The sequence below is a fragment of the Triplophysa dalaica genome, chromosome 10, assembly GCF_015846415.1.
Source record: "Triplophysa dalaica isolate WHDGS20190420 chromosome 10, ASM1584641v1, whole genome shotgun sequence".
NCBI classification, from domain to species: domain Eukaryota; kingdom Metazoa; phylum Chordata; class Actinopteri; order Cypriniformes; family Nemacheilidae; genus Triplophysa; species Triplophysa dalaica.
Genome location: NC_079551.1, coordinates 17,693,520 through 17,708,884, shown reverse-complemented (window position 1 = coordinate 17,708,884; position 15,365 = coordinate 17,693,520). Strand labels below are relative to the sequence as shown.

Below are 15,365 nucleotides of genomic sequence, written 5' to 3'. Positions count from 1 at the left end.
GTCTGTCAATATGAGCTTTTGTCAAAACATGGCAGCTACTGAATGCATGAGAGCTTTATTTTCACCAGTTAGTATTCCATTCTCTAACTGTTACTATTTAATTCATGTCTTCAGAAATATACAATTAAGTTTTCTTTGGTCAAGCATTTTCTTCTAATAATTTTGATAAATGTGATAAATAACAGCTAGCATACTTTAATGGAAAAAAACACCAATTACAAGTGAAAAACAAACATATATTTTAAAGAACACATTACACTAATATGTAGTGATGACAACCATTTTTATTATTTACTTGCCAACAATTTTAAACAAAGAGCATGTAAATTCGGTACATTTTACACCCACCACTCTGCTGAAATATAAAAATAAATGTTCTTGACACTATTCTGTGAAATGATCTCAACTGCTTTACGTTACCCCATTTTGCCTTTCGTCATTGAACCATCAGAAATGACATCCCTCGAAAGGTCAAGGTGAAAATAAAGGGGGGAAAAAAGCATAGGACACAAAAAGCAGCTCAGACAAGAGAAGAGCTTTGAACTTACGACCCCCACCCCTTTCCCCATTTATAAAGCTCTGTAGGCAAATTTGCAAGTCTCTACAATCACTGCTAACTGCAGCAGGTGCGGCAGTGAACTCGGGAATACAAAACATGGAATGACCAAGTCATTATAAGTGTGGCACTTTTAGGATTAGCTTATACAAGTCACATCAGAATGATCAGTTAGATCCTTTTGATTTAAAAAGTGCCTAGTCTTTCGTTCCCAGTGTGTTACGATAGGAGGGAAGTTTTAAGTACTTAAACCTTCACGACAAATACAAGCAACTTAAAGAAATATAAAGCTCGAGTTAAAGTCAACTGGAGCAGCTGCCATAGAACTGGCTCGGGCTCCAGAACTCAGTAGCTTTCAAGTTTAAGGCGCCCACCGTCTCCTTCGCTGATAAACCTCTTTCTACCTCTGAAATAAGAGATAATTGAAAAATAAGACAGACATTTTATCTAAATCTTTAAAAATGCATATTGTACTGTTAAAAAATATCCAAAAACATCTTTATCTAAACGGAACTTGCAAAACTCAGTGCCACAATGCAGTGATATTTTTTGAATTCCCTCGTCCCAACTACAAACTTGTTTAAATTACAACATTGATGCTCGTCTTACAATTTAAATCCTTCCTTTCAACTTACCGACAAGGACAGAGATCTCTGAGTTTTTTATTGATGACTCCAGCGTTGAAGCTCCGTTCCACAAACTGCTCCAGAAGCGAGTATGCGCACGGCACGTCAATGCTGATATCAGCCATGTCCAGGTAAACCCTCTCAAATCCCTGCAGGAGGAGGAAGTTCTGATCAGAGCAAGACCTTTAAACTGCAATAATGCAGATGACCAACAAGTGGCTCCATACCCGTCTTAACTGGTCAACAGTGATGACTGTGGAGGCGCAGAGACACTTTAGCAACTGTAGGATCATTTGAAGAGTTCGGTCACCTTTAGACTCCAGCACCATGATAACAGCCTGAGGAGTAACGAAAGTTGTGAGCAAAGTGATTTTTTTCAGATTTAGACATCTGAGCAAAACGTATGGCACTTTTACCTCATACACAAACTCGTGATGAAAATGTGGGACTTCTAGTTCTCTCAAGCACCGCTCGGCCTCCACTGTGTCACCTGACAACAGGTACTCCTTAAGCAAGAGATTAACCTGCAACAACAATTGCGCAATCCATTATTGACGCTACACAAACAACCTTGAATTACTGAGACCGAAAACATGCTGAAATTGAACGCCCTTTTGAAGACAAAAGGATTGTGTCATTTTATGCTTTTTGTGGAGGGGTGTGTCCTTGCCTCTTTGATGAGTTGATTGACAGGCCTCTGGCCGCCGCCCGAGCCCCAGAGGTTGTCGATTCGAAGGCCAGTCCACCGACTCATCCTAAGAAGGACAGCCGCACGATCCAGAGCAGCTCTGGAAATGGACCAAAGTCTGACACAAATCTCAACATGCAAATCGCTTTCAAATTCATATTTTATGTCCTAACCAGACATGCAACAACAGGTTCTAAGCAACAAGAAATTGTCACAGTGGGCCGTTCTGCATATTTTCTATTTAATTTTAGCCTGTCAGAACACTTCCGATGTTTAATATAACGTTATGTTGGTCCATTGAGATTTCATGGAGGGCAGGGTTACAATAAGGAAGAAATAGAAAGAAACAGAAAAACAAATAGACTTGTTGCTGTGTCATCACAGCTGGTGAGGACAAAAAAACGAATTGAAAAACACTTTATACCTGCCGTATTCACAATCTACTCTGCCTTTGTAGCCATCTATGAAGCTTTTGGGAAGGATGTTGTCTGCAACCGCTCTTGCAATGAACTGGCCAACCATCTGAAAGACAAAAACAAAGCCACTAGGTATTTAAGTATGCCCAGGCAACAACTACTCATTCAAATAGTCTTCTACTGACTTCACTTGCATCTATTATGTTAACTCGAAAACACCCAAGACCTATGAGCTCACTATTTTCACTGGAATCCAAAACAAGGAACCGAAATTAGTGACAGTCCCTTGAAGTATGAAACCAATCCATGGTTCCTCATCACGACTTTGGAAATGAGCGATGGCACATTTTAAAAATGCCACTGGAATTTTGTGTTTGACAACAAACAGCTTGCTTACACAGCTGGCAAAAACAACCAACATTTATCCAGAATCATAGACAAAGAGAACCTAAGAAACAGATGTTGGTATTTGTGCAAATGTGGTTTAAACGCATCTTTCACAATCTGTGTGACATTTGCAATGGCAAATGGTGCGACGGAGAGGATTGCATGAATGTGTTTGTACAGTGTTTGGAGCACAAAGCTGAGCCAGCGTTCTGCACACAGCGAGACTAAAGCATGAGCTCTGGTGTTTCAAAGGAAACAGCTGAAAGTCTCTTATGACTGGCTGATCTGTACCGCCGGACGCACATAGACCATAGAGTTTTCATTCTTAACCACAGCCTGACAAAGTCACTTTCAGCAAAAATAAACATTCTGTACAAAGAAAGACTGAAACCAAACCGAAAAATACAGCAGAGATATGGCGGTGGTATTTGGTTCATGAAGAGACTACTGTGGTTCCGTTTGTCTTGTATAATTATTCAGAGTTAGGATATTAGACAAATAAAAAAAGTGTAAGATAACATCATAAAGGTGGATCCTATGTAAGGTGTGTCTTTGTGCACAATAATGTTACCCTTGGAGCCGTTGGCGTATCAAGCACCAGATCAGGCAACTCCATAAGGAGTTTATGGAAGGATGCCTCTACGTCACTGCAAGTGAGCACACGGCCACAGAGCTCGCTGAGCAGCCTTGATGTCAGCTCTCGGTGACTGGCTTTCGCCTCAAGCGATAGCGACACGGCCAGCATGGGAACGTCGCTGCGCATGCTGCCCAGGTTCAGCTCGGCAAACAGTTCCTGTAGGAACACAGCAAGATGCCTTCAAAAACTAGCCATTCAAGACTGCTGCGTTCTGGAGGTTTGCTTACTATTAATATTATTATGATATTAGCTCTGTTAAGAAGATGTAACTCACCGCTACTTCATTGGCATCTCCATGCTCAAAATACTCCTGAACGATAGGAGTGATTGTCTTCTCAAAGGTTTCTTCGTCCAAAGGCAGGACTACGGTTTCGTACACGCAGTTCTCCTGGAAAGAAACAAAGCTGGGTGAGTAGTTTGCAGGTTTTATCATTAAAATTGTAAGCCAAAGTAACAAGTGTTTCTTACCTGTTCGGCGTCATAATTGGGGTCTTTAAAATCAACCTTGTCTTCGTCGTAAACAACACCTGCTGGTCCCCATACACCTTTACCTCCAGCTCCACCTATGGATAAAAGTAAAAGCATTGGAGGAAAATTCAAGTGATCGTCCTAGATTGAACTATTATTTTCTTAAATTTAGAACGATGACAAGATAAAGACGAACTATATAGTTTTAAGCTGAGAAATTAAAAAAATTGTTAGCCAATCAAAATCAAGTTTTAAAGTCTGCGCTCATTTCAAATTTGAAACTGCACCATCCAAGCTTTTAATAAACAAAGTTGTCGCCCGCTAGTGCGGGCGCTTTTAAATCTAAATTTATCATCTTCCCTTTAGTGTGTAAGTAGATACTGTAAACACTGTTCCTTCGGTTGCCATGCTAACCACAAAAGGTGCCTTCTCTGAAATCATTACTCAAAACAAAACTGAAGTCCCTTTAACTTCTAGCTGGTGACATCAGCTCTCGACAAACACCAACCACAAATGCCAAGCAGACTGAACAGAAAAAGAGAAACCTATTCTAACCAATCATTTTCCGTCGATAAGGGGGAATTTACTCTGCAATGTCTTAATGTCTATAAACACGAAATTGCTGGTCAAAGCCAGAAAAGGCCAAACACATCCTTCCATGGTGTACAGCAAGACAGATTGATCAACTTAAGTTAAAAGTAAACATTTCATTTTTATGAAGGCTGTGATCGACATCTTTTCAGCTGCAACAGGAAGTGGTTCTTTTGGTTAAAACGCACTAAACATCAACAGAGAACTCAGATTAAAGGCCTTTTAAGAGTGACTGGAGGTCAGGATGAACGTTGTTGTTTTCCAAAAGCCTCTAAAGAAGATTGTCAACATGCATTCATCCACATTTCAGGCCACTTAATGGATTCTATGCTTCTCTGGTTCATCCCAAAATGAAAATCATGTCATTATTTTTGGTTGAAATTTCCCTTTAAGTGCACACTTGTGTGCAACTGTGGACTTCCGAACCTGTTATGTATGCACCGAAAATTCACATGCATCTAAAAACATGATTACTCAACGGGATCTCCAGCCCTGCCTTGCTGGATGACATAACCAACAATTATGTAATAGGAACGGGGTGCACAGGACCGACCGCACCATGTAAGAGAGTTAAAATGAGACCGTACCATTAACTTGTGTCGTTCAGGGAGGAGTCGGGTTTTAAGCAGCACTCATGACGCAGTAATCTCTCCTAAAACGCATCAAATCTCTCGGCCATCTGGGTGATCTTACATCTCAGACGAATAAACGTTCAGAGTCAAGACACAAAGAAAGCCAAGACTGTTATATAATACGGCAAGGGTTGTTCTCTGCTGCTGGCCATCGTGCTAGCCCACAGAAGCATTGCATATGAGGGGCGGATCTGTCTGTCTTTGCCGCACCGAAATGTAGGCCATTTCTACAGGCAAACCCATTCCCATCAATTCAGGTCTGTTGCACACAAGAGCTTTTAACGTCTTAACAAGAGGCCCCTTTTGAGCAAATACAATAACTGTGAGTCCACTATGAATGTATGTGTGAACTTGAGCTGTTTTGTAGGCATTTGTGAAGCATGGCATGTAAAGGTATATGGCATGTATGACAAGGCAAGATGGATCAGCTGTTTGTATGGTTGGGTTTATTTTAATGTTGAATTAAAGAATGCAATATTAGCATATTTGGACCCCAGACATGGCCTTATTAAAACACTAGATTTTTCTATTTTTACAATATGACTAATCTTGTGTTTTTCCATTTGATGCACTAAACCATATACAGGCATTGTTCTGGAAACTGCTGGACTGCCAGACCTTTCCACCAGCTCCAAACAATCGTCTACCATTCCAAATCCTAGAGCTCCAATTTTTCAGCATTTATGTGTATTCCAGCTTAAATTGAATCAAATGCATACATTGCTTTGAACATAAACTAGAAAAATAAAAACCTTTCTTAGGCAGTCCTCGTCCTTTCCCCATTCTTGATTTCCGGTTCAGTTTGCTCTTTGGGCTGGTGGGCGGAACCACAGACCGGACCGCATCTCCGTTTTCGCTGACCGAGTCTCCCCGACCAGAGTCCCTGGATGAGTTCTTCCTCAGACGTCTCTTCACCTTAGCCTTTAGTCTCGCCTCATGGATGCTGCTGGTGAGTATCCAGTTTCCATTGACCTCCTTGTTGATGTTTTCAGTGAAGGTGGGTTCCTCGTCTCCAGATTCGCTCAGATCGACAGCCTCTGTGGAAGGACGGCAACGGTTGTTTATGTGCATGACTTTCTTAAACTAACAGTCCAGGCAAAAACGTTGACAGTTTTTCATGTAATTGTTCGATTATAAAAAAGAATTGGGATCATAGATGGCCAAAAACAAGTCTAAAATTAAAGTCAAAATTGTGTGATAGATTCCATGTCTTCAAACTAAGACTTCCTGTCCAAGTGAGAAACAGGAAAAGGTTTTCAGTGAAACAAATGATTGCTGACAAAATATTCTATATTTTTGACGTCTTGATTGATAACAATCCAGCTCTGCAAAACTAAAGTGTTACTCTTGACCTTGACAACTCTCGTCTCTTATCACGACAAATTCCTAACAGGGTAAATCTTTTTAAAGCAATTGTACACAATAGGAGACAAAACCACCAAAGATATCAATAAAAATCAACTTACCAACAGGGTTTGCGTTAAGCCATGCCTCGCAGTCAGTTGCCATGGTCGGTAAAAATAAATCTGACAGTGTATTAAACGTGTCTTTGCACCTAGAATTAGAAAATAAATTACAATAGTACATTTTTGGAAGCAGCATAAATGAATGAAAACAAACTGCAGTCAGGTGCTCCAATCAGCTTTGTCCATCTGGCTCAAAACACAAGAACCATGAAATGAATGGATCGCATTACCATGCAGAAAAACGCTCCGCAGTCCCCAAACAAAGCCTCTTAATAAATAAATATTTCAATTGTGTGTTAAATACAGTAAATACGGGTTATATTTCAAGCACCACTCCATCTACTGCAAGGCGATGCGTGCACGCGCAATCGCAACGTAAACATAAACAAAGCCATACGCAATGAGCGTTGAATAAACGCTGTTCTTTCATGAATTTGAACACGAAAAACGACGCAAACTTTATATCACGCAATACATCTTTGCGTAAAAGGACGTTTAGTCGAAAATGAACAAATCACACAAACCTGCTTTCCAACGTAGTCCAAGTTCGCACGTCCTCTCCGTTTGTGTTGATTTTGTGTTCTCTGCCCAGCAACTCGATAGCGTAACGTTGTCCTACGAGCTCTCCGATTGGTCAGAATAACGGAGGCGGATGGAAATCGGCCAATGAGAAAGGGGGTGTCATGAGGCAGGCCTTTCTAGTATTTTCGACGGCGTTGGGCGACCGTTACGCAGCGCCGTCTGGTGTTGAATATGGGGACCGCAGTGATGTCATTACGTAACAGTTTGCGCATGGTTGAGCATTAAGTCATTGTTGTTATCCAACTGATCCAGTTTATTAAGTTAAGGGGTGAAAATGTTTAAACTTGGATTATATTTGTTATCAGCCCGTCATCGATTAATTCAATAACGCAAAAGCCAATACATGTCATTGAGGACCGTCGCATAGGTAAGTTCAGGTGTTTAGTTGCAGACACGTGCATCATGGCATATTAAAGTCACGAGCATCATTACAATATTACAAAGAATTAATATTAAGTTTTAAAATAAAACTTCCTTGTTATTCCTTAATCGACTCATGAATTGAAGTTTGGTAAGCAAATTGGTAGGTCTGGAAACGCTTTCAGTTATCAAGTCAACAAGACAACGTCATTTCCATAAAGTTTATTTAAATATTTGCACCAAAGCAACCCATAGCAATTATACAGAACTGTTTTTTTAAAAATCGGGATGCCATTATATAAAACAAAAAAGTCTCAGAACTATTTTAATAAAATACTATCTTAACAACACACACTACACAACAATAAACATGGTCCAGTTAAAGAATCCCTAAAGATCTGTGTACAGTAATGACATGAAGCAAAATAAAAATAATATAACCAACAGTAGGCTAATATCTTTTTTCTGTTTTATTCTAAGGCACTTTAAAACTGAAGTCTCTTTACACTTAAAATGATAAGGCGCTCTGAAAGTTAAAATATTCAACCACTGAAATAAAATCAAGACCTGCAGTTAATAATTAAACACTAAAATAGCAATCAAGACAGGCAAACATTCACGAAAAAACCTGAGGATGAATCTGAATTACCTCTTCAAATTTAAATTAGGCACTTCTGAAAATCTAAAGATATATATGTACACAACAGAGAAAAATCTATATATTTGCAAGTTAGTTCTTAATATGAATGAGGCAGATGCAGACGATGTAAACACTACACTTATCAGTGCTTTTCACATTCTGATACATAATATTGTTCACAGTTTAATAAAAATACTTTGCTGGACAATAGAGGATACAAATATTATCTTGCGTCCTATGTATAAGGACAGTGACCCAAACGAAGGGTTTGACCCAAAATGAAAATTTGTCGTTCATGTCATTTAAATGCCCATGAATCCAAAAATGTTATTCTAACAAATGTAGATGCTGTTTTTACATTTATCTTCACATTTGTGCTTTAAAGCCATGTAGCTGTATTGGAAAATATATTTTATATAAAAAAATGACATTCTGTGTTGTTTTATATGCTACACATGATAATATAGGTTAAAAATTACTCTGGTGTTTTGATTTCACGCTGTATATTTGTATACCCTGAGACATTGATATTTGAATATTTATGACATTATGATGTTAAGTGAGCAACCCAACAGGCCTAAACACTTTTATTGTGTGGAAAACAAAAGTGTGAACATTCTTAAAGACACGATAATGCTACAAGAACTTTCATTTTTGTGTTGACTATTTCCGTTTAAGTAAAGTCATTACCTAATCACTCTTAAAACTTCATGTGCTCATGTGTTAAAAGATACAGCTGCTCTGTATCTCCTGTTTTGTGTTGTCCTGGCTGCTTCGCAAACCTGCTCTTTACATATGCTTCATTCCGTGTTCTCCGACCCAGTGTGAAAGTTTAAAAGACTTTCCTCAGCCAACTGTGATAGATACTTCTACAAAATACAAAGCAAAAGACATTCAAATCAGTGAAATCTTCTTCAATGACATATGACAGAAGCACCTATACATTTCAGAAGAGCAACAGTTTGGCTTCTCTGTCAATATTGGCTTGTCATCTGTTATGACTTATAGGACCAGTGTGTAATATTTAAGAGGATCGACTAACATAAATGCACTTGCAAATAGATTCATGCTGCATTAGAGTTCACATATTTCCCTGAAGGTCGAAGCTCAACAGCGGTTTTGTTTATGGGTGAAACACAGAGGAGAGTTGAAACAGAAGAAGGTCAAATTGTGGGAGGCAAAGCAGGTGTTTCCTGCAATGTTCAGTCTTTACGGTCTTCCACCTGTCTTACAACACTTGTCTTGTGGTGTTAAACTCAGCTGTCGCTTTCTCACTGTACATGTAAACTCTACACGCATGGCAGGCCTCAAGGATGAGAAATGAAGTGGGAGGTGATGTTCTCCTGCCCGCTACTCTGGTCTGAGAGACAGGACAACTGGTAACGGTCTGACTGTGTTGACGGGGAACCTCTGGCTTCATGCTGGCCTACTATATCATACTGGATAGCGTGCATGTGTGTGTTTATGTGTGTAAAGGTGTGAAGGACTAGATGAGAAACTATATCCCACCCCGAGGACTGAAGTAATACCGTCGTCTTAGATCAGTCAATCGTACACTGCAGTCTTATGACCAGTTGGAAACATTCAACGCAGACCAGTTCTCACTTTTCAGACACACTTCACGGCGAAGAGATATTCGTTCAAACCCAACCACAACTGGTCCCGCCCTAACTTTCCAGCCTAACACCCAATAAGACAAATATACTAAACACAAGCACATGGTCGGGTTTCATTCTCACACCAGAGGGGGCGCTAAAGCAACCATAAGTTTGAATTGTCTTGACCTTAATGATCAAATAAATGAAGTAATTTAATTAAAAACGTAAATAATAATAAATATATACGTATAGATATATTGCACTTATATATTTTTCATTCATTTTAGTAACAATAATGTTTTACATGACGAATTCATTTTAAGTCATTTTATTAAAAAAAATCATAGAAATATGGTTTTGAAAACAGATTGTTTATGTACCTGCTTGTTTATTTTTTGCAAGAATAAATAGTATATAAGAAAGAGAAAAAGTTTTTTATAGAAATTGTCTACATTTAATAGTTTATTCAATGTGTGTATGCATTACCTGTAGATTCCTGTAGTGAATTGTACTCCGACAGTGTGACGTCTTGGCAATTTGCTCGTTGGTGTAAAACAAGCCACACAAGTTGCAATAAAACCCTGTCCTTGGCACGATGAACTCAACACCTGCCAAAAAAAAAATATCAGCCAGAATTCACATCCACGCCAGGCAAACATCTGTACACAGATAAACAACGGTTTTTCTTGACACAAATCTAATATATTTAAGTGCGTATGTTGGGGTGTAAAGTCAGCTCTTCTGTGCTTGAATTAGCTGCGCTAGCTGTACATTAATCTGTACACAAGCTCACGTCTCGTGGGTGCAATTCACACCTCACGCTCTAAAACGGGATGACAAACGCTCGACTGACATCAGCTGGACCCAAGTCTTCAGTTACAGTCCGAGTGCCCACCTCACAGCCAGAGCCTTTCATTTATAATCCCATCTCAACACCTTACACCTTACACCCCACACTGATCATGCATCAGTGGTAATGTGATGAATCCTTTGCCCACCACATGGCAAAGTCTCGGGCCATTAACCCTTTTTCATATAGATAGACGATATATAGAGACATTGAGGGCGTTTTTATGCTATGGCAATGATTCGAGACCAGTGTGTAGACTTTGCCTTGTGCGGTTGGCTTAGTACAAAGCTTACGTCCATGTAAAAAATAACTTCATAATTTAATTGTTGTAAAAGCAAAGTTTGGCTGCTTGCAAGACATGACACATTACACCTTGTTGATGTGGGAAACCAAGTAGCTTAACATTCAAAATAATGCAACATGACACAAGCTAGAGTGTGTTAGGGGTGTATACTATCATGACAATGAGCTGATTGATAACATTAAGAGAAATATCAAACGGCTATTTACACGTTGCTTTGGAAATTCTAGATCCGTTCAGTGAGGTGAAGTGTTATGTTTTGATTGGATGTGATGATGTGATGTGATCAGTCACCTAACGGTATGCTGTGCTCACTGATGGCTTTCTGCTGCTCATGGGAGGGCAAGATGGCCGAGACGTCTGTCGTCTGAGTTGAAGAAGCAGGTGACGTGTCAGGGATATCTAGAATTAACAAAGATCATGGTTGAAATAATGTTTATGTGATTTTAATGTAGTTTCTATTCTATTTGAAACAAAAATCCGTTACCTGTCTTCTCACCATCTGGTTTGAGACATGGATTCTTGTCGTACATCTCTATCACCTTTCTCTCATCGTTGCTCAACTGCGTGTCTGTTAATTTCCCATTTTCACACAAGCTGTCATGGTTGGGTGGACCAGCTGGTGTGGTTGCGTTGATGTCCGGCTCCATTTCCGTGGACGTACAACTTTGCTCCAAAGCTGTCTTAAACTCCTGAGAGGGAAACTGGATAAGTTGTGAGATGGGCTGCTCTTGAAGAGACGTGGCAGGGGACATCTCTTTGGGGCTGGGCTGAGCTCCAATGGAACTTTCTTCCAGAGCCAAATCCAGAGTTGGAAGAGTGGAAGGGTCCAGACTGGATTCCTCACTCTGTTTTGGGGTGTTCTTCTCACTGGGGTTAGGACTGACTCCTGCCTGCGTTCCAGCCTCCACGTTCTGGTCCTCCTCTTGAAGCTCAGGTAGATCAGGCTCTACAATGGAGTCGTCCTCTCCTCCAACTTCATCAACGGTCAACAATTCCTCCATGCTTTTAGGATACCAGGACTCTTCCTCTCCATCATCTCCACTATCTAAACCCTGAGAATCAAGAAATGTCTTTCACCAACGAACAATAGTACACAGATCTGTATATAAACACAATGTGCATCCGTTTAAGGCTATGCTGAAGCTAATTGACTGGCCGAGTCTTGCTAGCTTGGCATAAAAACTTTTAATATTTGTTTACCTCACTGTCTCCATTTCTTTCACACTTTTTGGGCTCTGAAGGTTTGATGTTATGAGGAGAGGAAGATATTTCTTTGCCTGGATTTTCTTCTTTCTGTTATAGACAAACAAGCAAGGCTTATTTAAAGATGAGTAGGGTGAAAAGTTGCTATATCGCATATTCTGTACACATACAAAAGTGAAACAAAAATGTGTAGGACTTGCCTGATTCTCAGACTCCCGCTCTTCTTTCTCTTGCCTCCGGCTCGACCTCTTGCTACGTCCTCTGTCTTCGGCCATCCGATTAGAGCTGGTGTCATCTATCACATCTGATTCTGAATGCCGAGGTCTGTGGTCTCCACCTTCCCTCCTTTTAGATTTACCCTCATGCCTGTGATGTTGCGACCTGCTTTGTTTATCGCTCTTGTACAATGAATCTTTCTTGTAAAAGTCATCTATGGAGTGGTAAGAGGAGGAGAAAGAGGAACCCTGAGGACTTCCACGAGGGTACCAGTCTCTGCCTCGCTCATCTCCAGGCCCCATACGGGGACTATTCCGGTCTCCTGATTTAAGATAGGGCTTCCTGCGTTCAGACAACCAACCATTGGGTCTGTCTTCCTCACCATTCCTCCAGACATCTCGGTCACGTGGGTCATCATCACCACGCAAATGGGATGACCAATCCCAGGAGCCCCGCCGTGGCCCCATTCCGTTGCTCCAGTCGGGTCGACCGGGTGGCCCTGGTGGACTGTGGGCAGAACTACATGAAGTGAAGCTTGGACTGTGAGAGCGAGGACTTTGAGAACGGCTCACCGGACTGCGCGATCTTGCTCGTTCTGGGAGGTATCTACACGGACACACCAGCAGTGGTTTTGAGACCACACATCTTAAAAAATACTTTTCCTTTCTAAAACAAAATTGTGATGTCCATCTCACCTGTCAGTCTCCTGCATTTCATCTCGTCCTCTCTGGGAATTGATGTCCTGAATTATAGACTGTACATCTTTACCTGGTTTCTGGATTGGAAAAGCAAACATGCATTTAAATTTACGTCTGGCTATTCATGACTTAAGCAAGGTTTCTGCATTTTCCAAAGAAATGGAAAGGTAAGGGATGTTTGCCATTAAAAATTAAAAAGGCAATGCCATTATGCCAAAGTGTTGAGGGTGGGTGTACCTTGGCATTACTATGCCGTTACTGTTCCACGGCAGTTGCTAAGACTTCCTGAGCATTTTTTGAGGTACTGTAGAGTGTCTAAGTGTTTTACCAAATATTATTAGTATTCATATAGGCAATGATAAGCCAGAGAAAAACATACTGTACCTTCAACTGTAGCTCCTTGTATCTCTTAGACATGCGGATCAGTAACTTCTGCTCGTTGATTGTAGCTGGCTGCAGCTGGTAGTACTGCACCATAGCCTGAGCCGCCTCCACATATGCCATCTCCAGAAAAGCCTTGAAGAAACATACCATAAAACACACATCATACATAAAATGTGTCAATTATGATACCAGCACATGTTATAAGATAATATTTAATTGCATAGTAAATATCTAAGACAGTTACAGGATTGGATCACTGTGGTGCCTAGTCCAACACGTGTCACGCTTGGCACTGGACCAAATATTTGATCCAGATTGTATTACTGGAACCAGTCAAAAAGTCAATCAAAATTGTGATTAATAAATTCAGGATGGGCGATTGAGACATCATCTTGTTGGTGTTTGAATGTTCGAAGCGATAAAGTATATACTGTGCTTGCCTAAATATATTTATGCTTTACCTACCCCATTTGGCCCAGTGCTATGGCTTTATTTACAAGTATATTATACCATACGTGACCGCCATAACCCATGCATATCCAAAAGTTTCTTTTAATGACATAATGTTTTTATAGTAAATTACAAAAACTACATGGTATAAGTGTTCAACTGTGTGTGTATTTTGTCAACTACAGGGCTGGACTGTACCTGATGCGTCGAGCGCATGAGGATGTAGTTGGTCACTTTCCCGAAGGGAATACCCAAGTTGATGACGTCATTCTCAGTGCAGCTGCCCTCAGGCAAGTTACAGATGTGGACGACACGACCAGGACACGCTTTACGCTGAAGAAACTGTGAGGAAAAGGTTTGAGACTTCATTATTGTTCTTTTATTAAGGGTCATCCGAAAGTGCTCTACAGCTGGCAGTGGTGGGAAAACATGGTTTTGAGCTCTGATTGGTTGTAACGTTTCTCAGTTGTGAGGGTTAGTAATGGAAAAAAAGAGGCTTGCATTTTGATTTGCTGAAATTCCAATGTCATGACGTAAGTAGGTTATGTGTGTTATTCGTTCAAAATATACACCTCCTATGTTTAGCATTTAAAGGAGTCATAGTACATGGTTAAAACGAGAATTATCATTTGTTTTAGATGTTATGAAATGTGTATACACGATTTAATGTTAAAAAACACACATACCGTACTTGTTTGTAACTCCTCTTTTCTCTGCCTCTCTGAAACGTGCAGATTTTTAACAAAGCTCATCGCTCTGAAACGCGAGGTGTGCTATGATTGGCCAGTTAACCAGTGCGTAGTGATTGATCGAATACTGCAAGCGTGTGACAGAAATGTAACGCCTCTTACAATATTTGGAACATCATGTTCCAAAGCAATTGTAATGAAAGTACTGACTTGCGTATAAATTTGAGCGGTCTTAGTCAACTCATACCATGAACTTAAGTAGATTTGTGGGGGTGGGGTTACACAAGGCGTTTCATGGTGGTCTGGGTGAGCATTCACTTTCAGATAGAATACATATTATTTTTGCAATTTTACGTGTCTAACACATACATGGGCAACTTATACACACAAAAGACACTGAAAACACTTGTTCGCGCCATGTGACACCTTTAAATATTCAAAAAGAATGATCTGGTTTGAACACTGGTTATGTTAATGTTTAATAATACAAAGAGATCAGGCCCCCTATTGGAGAAAAACATTTTCAAAGACAAAAAGTATATTTCGATCAGATCTCAAGGTTAAAAAACCAAACTGTGTTGGAGTGATAACATTTCAGTTGTGCCCTTTTTGCAAAAGAGACGAAAATGTAAAAACCATGAACGAATCTAATCATTAACTCACAGAACCACAAATTTGTATATATACGTGTGTGGGAGGTGTTTCGCCGAGTTGCAGAATTTGATTGACAGTGGCAAGTGCATGGCGAGCTTAGACCACATGATGAGTGAGACGTTAGGGTCAGTGTTTACACTGCAATTTACACACCAGAGGACGGGCATTAGTGTAAGTACCACAGTGATCTACATAGTGAACTGAACTGATCAGTTATCAAAAGTGATGATCTAAAGTGAATGAACCCAAGGAATCTACATGAAAATGATT

General features: G+C 40.1%; 2 protein-coding genes across 2 annotated transcripts in view; both read right to left on the bottom strand.

Annotated features, from left to right (window-relative positions):
- Positions 1-264: 264 nt before the first annotated feature.
- Positions 265-7,128, bottom strand: pdcd4b (programmed cell death 4b). The gene is made up of 12 exons (XM_056759923.1): positions 6,992-7,128; positions 6,468-6,556; positions 5,754-6,038; positions 3,779-3,873; positions 3,585-3,698; positions 3,245-3,466; positions 2,295-2,392; positions 1,853-1,970; positions 1,599-1,706; positions 1,410-1,520; positions 1,192-1,331; positions 265-962 (listed from the first exon to the last, which is right to left on the bottom strand). The coding sequence occupies exons 2-12, from the start codon at positions 6,508-6,510 to the stop codon at positions 902-904; spliced, it is 1,395 nt and encodes a 464-aa protein (XP_056615901.1). The 5' UTR covers positions 6,511-6,556; positions 6,992-7,128; the 3' UTR covers positions 265-901.
- Positions 7,129-7,601: 473 nt separating this feature from the next.
- Positions 7,602-15,365, bottom strand: part of rbm20 (RNA binding motif protein 20) — a 48,371-nt gene continuing 40,607 nt past the window's right edge. Inside the window, exons 6-14 of the mRNA XM_056759926.1 lie at positions 13,951-14,094; positions 13,303-13,434; positions 12,916-12,995; positions 12,205-12,826; positions 12,002-12,094; positions 11,286-11,853; positions 11,093-11,200; positions 10,134-10,255; positions 7,602-8,918 (exon numbers count right to left, since the gene is read on the bottom strand). Coding sequence (XP_056615904.1) covers positions 8,850-8,918; positions 10,134-10,255; positions 11,093-11,200; positions 11,286-11,853; positions 12,002-12,094; positions 12,205-12,826; positions 12,916-12,995; positions 13,303-13,434; positions 13,951-14,094 — 1,938 coding nt within the window. The 3' untranslated portion in view covers positions 7,602-8,849. The remainder of the gene's footprint in view (positions 8,919-10,133; positions 10,256-11,092; positions 11,201-11,285; positions 11,854-12,001; positions 12,095-12,204; positions 12,827-12,915; positions 12,996-13,302; positions 13,435-13,950; positions 14,095-15,365) is intronic.